Raw genomic sequence first — 7,170 nt, forward strand, 5'->3', positions numbered from 1 at the left:
TGGCTCTGCTCTCGGAGCAAAAGAATCAATGCATTCACCACATAGAAATAGAGGCAGGACTGCCACACACATTAGCATAAACATTGCAAAACAAAATTTGAGAAATCAAAATTATACACACAAAAGCATCAAACATGTCAGGAGATACACTGCTGTGTCAAAACCATGCAGCGGGTCACAGACTTTTAGACGTTGTCTGCCTGTCGGACTTTTTTTTTTTGCACACATGGAGATTACAAGGAGATGCATCGGCGCAAACCGAGAAAGGAGCTGTACTTACCACTGGGTACATAAACTCAGATCAATGCCTGTCAGAGCCTTACAACAACGTATGGCTGTCTTTATAAGAACCGAGGCATCGTTTTCCGGGTTGGCTCCATCCAAAGAGGGAGACCAGTGACCCCCGATGGCCATAGCCTCGTCCTTGCCCCGCATCCCCACCAGGAACTGAAAACAGAGTTCAAATGAGTTACAAGACGCTGGGAAGCCACTGAGTGCTCTGAGGCGGACACAGGGAGCGACAATATCAGATGAGCTTATTCCACACCGCAAAGCGTTCAGCAATGGAATAGGACAAAGACACATCACAGTCAGCTCCCCAACACCAACACAAACTCCCCACATCAAACACAGGAATGGACAAACATCTTTCAGTGTCCAAGGGAACAAGAAATGTTTCCATGTACATTATAATTAATAGACTGCAATAGCAGGGTCCTTAAAGTTAAATCCCATTAAACGTTTGAATTTTAGCTAATAAATGTAATAACATTTCAGTCAGAGATCAATTATGGTAAATAGTTCGTAAATTATGGTAAATACTGCACTAACTAAAAAAAAAATAAAAATCTTTCACAGCAAGAATGGCATTAAAGATATTTATAATAGGGATGTTCATTTTAACCGGTTAACCGACCGTAAGAATTTTGACCGATTAATACAATCAGTTAAATGGTTTAAAAAGTCATTTAATTCTTAATTTTTTCAGTAATTTATCAAAATATTTAAAAAGGTTTGCTGCATGGTTAAAATACGCTACGCGTATTAAAAAAAATTTGTTTTTTAGGGGGAAAACATAAGTCACATTTTATTATTTCATTCAGAAATAGGCCTAATGCTGAAGCAAACTGTTTACAAACATTATAATAAACACTGTAAACAAATCCTTTCAATTAACAGTATTTAGAAACGAACAAGAATTAAAAATATAAGAAGCTATAGCAATATAAACGACAAGCCAAAACTAATTAATTTAGGCCAAAACGAAACTGAAACCAACATTGGGTCTCTCATTCGACACAAAATCAAATGTTTCCGTATTCGCGATGTATTTGAATGCCAGATTATTATTTATTATGTACTTCACTCGCATTCCAATATCCACGTAAAACAAAATGTATGTTTTTCTCCGCTGGCAGAAGCGCTGCAGGTGCGTGATATGATGGCGATGTGAATCCTCATGTTCTGTTGTTTGTGCTTTTTGCGCATGTAAAATTAATCCCTGGGAAACAAATGTTAGTATTTTTTAACGGGTCACAGACACTTATCCTTTAATTTAAATAAATAATTTATTAAATTCTAATTTAAAATAATCTTGTCGGTTATCGGTTAACGAGCGTCGGTTAGGAAAAATAACCGAAATGAACATCCCTCCATGTGACACTGAAGACTGGAGTAATGAAGATTTCTGTTTCAAATAAATGCTGTTCTTTTCAACCTTCTGATTCAAATAATCCTAAAAAAAATATCAGTTTCCACAGAAATATTAAGCAGGACAACTGCTTTCATTGATAATGCATTTATAATACATTGATAATAAGAAGTGTTTCTTGAGCATAAAATCAGAATATTAGAATGATTTCTGAAGGATCATGTGACACTGAAGACTGAAATAATGGCTGCTGAAAAATCAGCTTTTGGAGTCATCATGGGGATAAAATGTTTAAATATAAAAAATGTTTAAATATATTACAATAGAAAACAGTTATTTTAAATTGTATTAATATTTCACAATATTACAGTTTTTACTGTATTTTTTATTAAAAATGCAACATAAAACACTTACCAACTAGTAGTAGTGCATGTTTTGATACCGAAAAAAACTCAATTTCTTCAAGAAAACTTTCAAGAATGTTTGAAATTATTTCATTTTACATTACATTGTTCATTAATAATATAATAATAATAATATATATATATAATAAATATTTTCAAATAACTGTTACATAAAACTGGTAAAAGGAGTGTGTTAAAAAGCAAGTTAGTTTTTGCCGTGTTATTAAAAAAGGGAATGAAACTACAAATATTGTGGTATTGAGACAACATTTTTCTGACATGTGCGTCATTATGGTCAGGATAAACTGAATGTGTGAAACAATTTCGTATTTCTTTCTTTTTCAGTTCCTGGCGAGACAGGAAGCTTTACTGCTAGCAAAAAATGCAGAGATGTCTTAAAACTTATGTAACAGCAGGCCTTTTTGCAGACATAGTTTCCCTTCTCTTTTGTTCAAGAGAAATGTGTCAAATCTGTCGTCACTCCCTCAGTCGATGTGTTAAAAACACTCACACAGCAGCGTTAACTTGTTTTCTGAAATGTAATACCTAGATAATATGCCACAAAAATAAATGTCTTATAAATGTACATTCAATTTTTAAAAATTCAAATATATAAAAACTATAGATTGTTGATGTTATTAACTGTGGAAATGCGTCAATCACAGTCTTTGAAAAGGGTCCACAGTAATCATATCTACAGTCCCCGACACTGTAATGTTGTCCATTCCTGAGAAATACTACAGCAGAAGTGCAAAACAATTGTCATAAAATAGCACATAAGTTAGTGATTAAATAACAAGCTGATTACACAAACCAAGCCAGTTTGTTGCAGTTAATAGTGTCATTCAGAGAGCTGCACCTTGATGAGGCGGGCAGGGTGCTGGAAGGAGTCTCTCAGCTCTGGTGGATCTTCTGCCAGAGCACAGGACTTATGGTACAGCTCATCTAGACTAGGGTTGGCCAGCAGCATTACCTATAACAAACATTAATATTAAGCATGACTGCCAAAAACCACTGAATGAAATCTGGTGAGAAGTATTATTCTGAAAATGAATTTGACAGTGAATTACTCAAAAACAAAAAACAAAAAAAAGATGACCATAACTGGGGGGGGGGGGGGTACCTTTGCGTTCTTCACCAGAGAGTCCACCTCTTTATGCATGATGTGGAAGTTACAGTAGTTTCCAAAGGTGAAAGGTCGTGTTAAGGGAAAGGCTTCTACCCAGGTAAACACAGCGTCAAAGAAGTCACTGGGGATGTAGAGGCTCTGATACCTCCGGCGCAACTCCATCACGTCACAGTTGTGACTGCTGAGAACAGAGACAGACAGTCATTAGGGGTGTAACGGTATATGTATTCGTACCGTATTCGTACACGTATTCGTAACTTCACTGGAAACTTCCAGTTTTATATATTGTTACTTTTGATAAAAGTAAAGTCTCATCTTTCAAATTATGTCCTTTTTTCAGGAAATTCAAACAATAAATGCCGTTTTGACTCTTTGATGTGGCGCGACAGATCGCTGTATAAACGCCTCAGTTCAAACGCCAGCGCGATCATCTCTTCCTCTTTACTACTAGTTTTAATGTGAAATAAACATGAATGAACATTTCATGCCTCATGTAATCGCTCTGATTCGCTCAATCAGCGTTTCAACCGCAGAAAGACGTCAATAGAACAGCTTGTGAACAAAACGTCAGGTAGCATTTCATTTACCTCAGGCAAGTCATCAGTGTCCACAGCACATTAGTTCGCTAGAGAAATTAAGTCAAGAGAAGAGCATTTTGCGAAATATTAGACTATATTCTCATTATATTTTACTTTACCTGTTAGTGATGTTTTAATTATTTTAAGTTGAGTGTTGATTACTATATTTAAAAATCAATAGTAATTAAATTTAACTTTGGGCTCGGTTGTTAATTGTACCCTTAAAGTAATGTTAAAGGACTCCCTATAGTTTAGAGCATAAGCTGAGGTAGATTTTTATCCCTAAGAACATTTTAGTTATAATTGAATTTATTTAAAGAAAGAGCAATTTGTTCAGTAAACCACTGTTTAATTAAAAAAAAGCAATTTTATGTTTAGTTTTTCCCCCCTGCTATACTGAAACCATACCGAACCGTGATGTCAAAACTAAAGTACGTACTGAACCGTCATGTTTGTGTACCGTCCTCTAACAACAAAGAAAAAATTGCACCATAATAAAGTAACTAACTTATAAATTCATATCTCAAGATCTCTGTGCTTTTTTTAATCTGTTGAGCTCTTAATGCAAGTTTAGGGTCCGTGAAGGTCAAATTTAATTGCTTTGTCATTTTCAGATAGTTGTATATATCCAACTGATAGATCCAATCCAGTGATGCCTACATTTTTTATGAAGCAGAGGTTGTGTTCGTATATTCCTTCCCATTGTGACACATCCGAGTGAAACGGCTTTTCAAACAAGAAAAAATAAAATGTAGTGAGGTATTTAATTGGTTCATCGTGAATTGACTGGAAAAAATTTTTAATTTGCAACAAGACATCTCAAGATTCTTCCTTTACGACAATTAAGGGTGTATTCATACCCGTCTTATTTGGTTCACTTGAATCGAACTCAAATTCGTTTCCCCTCTTGGTGCGGACCTTTTTGGCAGGTGTGAATACAGCAATCGCACTCTGGTGCAGACCAAACAAACGTACAGAGACCCAGCTGAAGAGGTGGTCTCAGTCCGCTTCCAAACGAACTCTGGTACGTTACGTTTAAGGTGTGAATATGACCCGACCTCGATCCGACCCAATTGCAGTTTGGCTTCACGCTCAGAAACAGACAGCTCGCGCATATAGTGCTGTTATTTGCGTTTCAATGGCTTAAATAACTTGTTTTTAAACCACAATGCTTAAAAACACAAGCAAATGATGAGTTTTCGTGACCATGGCGCACAGCAACGTGATGTGAGCGTGCTAAATCGGCTAAAGCTTGCCGCAAAATTTACCATGACTATGTTGGGGGAAAATAGTAAGGAGATATTTGAATTATTTATTAATAAACTAGTGTTTTATGAGTCAGTGTCGCTATGGAGTTGATGATCCTGACTCGCCATCTCATCATTGGACGCGCCTTTAGAAAGAAATGCATCTTTACGGATTACATAATAATAAGAGTTTTTGTTTCGGATTTGAATTATTTCGTTTTGTAGTCATATATAGTCATAGTTTATAGATATATTCATCATGTCTGTATTCAAATCTGCGTTCGCTGGCTGGCACTGAGCCAGAAACAGATGCGCTTGTACAGCGCTGCATTATAACCAATCACACACGATTCTGTTGATCTTATGAATGCAATGGCCAATCAGAGACGCTCGGATGAGTCATCGCTGAAACGCGGTGTTTTGTTCACTTGCTCGCTGACTGAATTATCTGGCGAATTCTCTCATCAGAAACAGCAAAGTGCAGATGTGCGTACGAATGTAAATAAGATCTTCATTTCACAGTGTAAAGAGCTTCAGTGATTATAATGGGAGTTTTTGAGAGTGCCTGAACTCTGGCTAACAGCTTCAGTGATTTTAATGGGAGTTTTTGAGAGTGTTTTGACTTACACATATTTGAGAATGGAGATATTTCCTGATATAGTTAACATGTTTGGAATTATTACGAATTAAAAAAAATAAATAAAAAAAAACCTATGTCAGTTATGCAGTGCTATCATGGCTGCTGTGTGTCACACATGACAAGCATGACCCCCACACATGCCCCCTCAAAAATCATGACTGCATGACGCCCGAGTTTTTGTTTTGGATTTGATTTATTTCGTTTTGTAGTCATTTAAAGCTTTCTATAGATATATTCATCAAGTCTGTAAGGAAAATATTCGCTGAGTTTCGGTGCATTTTTGTGATGCATTTCGGTGCATCCGAACGATGTATTATTCTTACCTTTATGAGCAAAAATGACAGCGTATTTTATTTGTTTCCACTGATGTCCTGAAGCGCGCTTCAGCTTCCACTCTCCGCACAAACGATTGGATATGCACCTAATAGCGCACATTTATATAGGTTAAATGTTTAAACTAACAAGTGCACACAAATAAAAATAGACCCTTTACAGTTCCGAACGATGTACTATTCTTACCTTTATGCGCAAAAATGATGGCGTATTTAATTTTTTCCACTGATGTCCTGAAGCGCGCTTCAGCTTCGACTCTCCGCACAAACGATTGGATATGCGCCTAATAGCGCACATTTATATAGGTTAAATGTTTAAACTAACATTGTGATATGCTTTAAGTATTTTAAATGAGTGATTTTAATTGGTATTGACCTATAATAGTTTTTTTTTTGTTAGAAGCCAAACCAAACCCCATATACTGTATTGTTTATTGTCTAATCTGTTTGCAGATCTCTACATATACTGTACGGCATTGCTATTAAATTATTACCAGAGAAACATAATTGTAGAGAAACACCTTTTCATTCTTCCATGTCTAGGATGAATGACAATAAACGAATACAAAAAACCCCAAAAAACTCTGTTTAATTTGCAACAAGTCATCAAGATTCTTCCTTTACAACAATTAACTTACCCATCGAGAGAGAATTTGGAGAACTGCACAGTATATCTTGGGACGACTCTGCGTGGCCGTCTTGGAGAACGTTCTCTGCGAGGAGACCGGTCTCTAGAACGCTTCCGTGTGGGTGAACGTTCTCTTGATCTCCTTCGCTCTCTATCTCTTTCCCGACTACACAAACTACACAAAAATAAAGCATGAGCACGTACAGCAAATAAAGATTCACAATATCCATTTTTTGGTTGTACTGGTTGTACTTCTACTGAAGCAATTCTACTCAATTACTCCTGAGAAAGTCAGGTGTATGCATGAGCGCTAACCTGCGGTCATCTTTCCTCAGGATAAGTTCTGGTCGGTCACTGCGGCTGGGGAAGCGGGGTGAGGGGTCCACACGCCTCACCTGTTGCGGCTGAGGCATCATCCGCGCTGGCGGCTGCAGCAAACCCCCTGAGAACACAGAGTCTACACATGGCAGAGAGAGAGAGAGATGGGAGATCAGATTTGATTCTGTAAAAGTGTGACTCTTTGAATGGTGGAGGGGTTGATGTACCTTTAGGGTGAGGCTG

General features: G+C 37.0%; 1 protein-coding gene across 1 annotated transcript in view; it reads right to left on the reverse strand.

Annotated features, from left to right (window-relative positions):
* The window catches only part of LOC107678563 (cell division cycle and apoptosis regulator protein 1-like), a 31,244-nt gene that overhangs the window by 9,164 nt on the left and 14,910 nt on the right, over nucleotides 1-7,170 (reverse strand). Inside the window, exons 11-13 of the mRNA XM_016473866.1 lie at nucleotides 3,155-3,362; nucleotides 2,915-3,028; nucleotides 281-447 (exon numbers count right to left, since the gene is read on the reverse strand). Of these exons, the coding sequence (XP_016329352.1) occupies nucleotides 281-447; nucleotides 2,915-3,028; nucleotides 3,155-3,362 (489 nt within the window). The remainder of the gene's footprint in view (nucleotides 1-280; nucleotides 448-2,914; nucleotides 3,029-3,154; nucleotides 3,363-7,170) is intronic.

This window comes from Sinocyclocheilus anshuiensis, unplaced genomic scaffold (genome assembly GCF_001515605.1).
Source record: "Sinocyclocheilus anshuiensis isolate Anshui unplaced genomic scaffold, SAMN03320099.WGS_v1.1 scaffold536, whole genome shotgun sequence".
Classification (NCBI taxonomy): Eukaryota; Metazoa; Chordata; class Actinopteri; order Cypriniformes; family Cyprinidae; genus Sinocyclocheilus; species Sinocyclocheilus anshuiensis.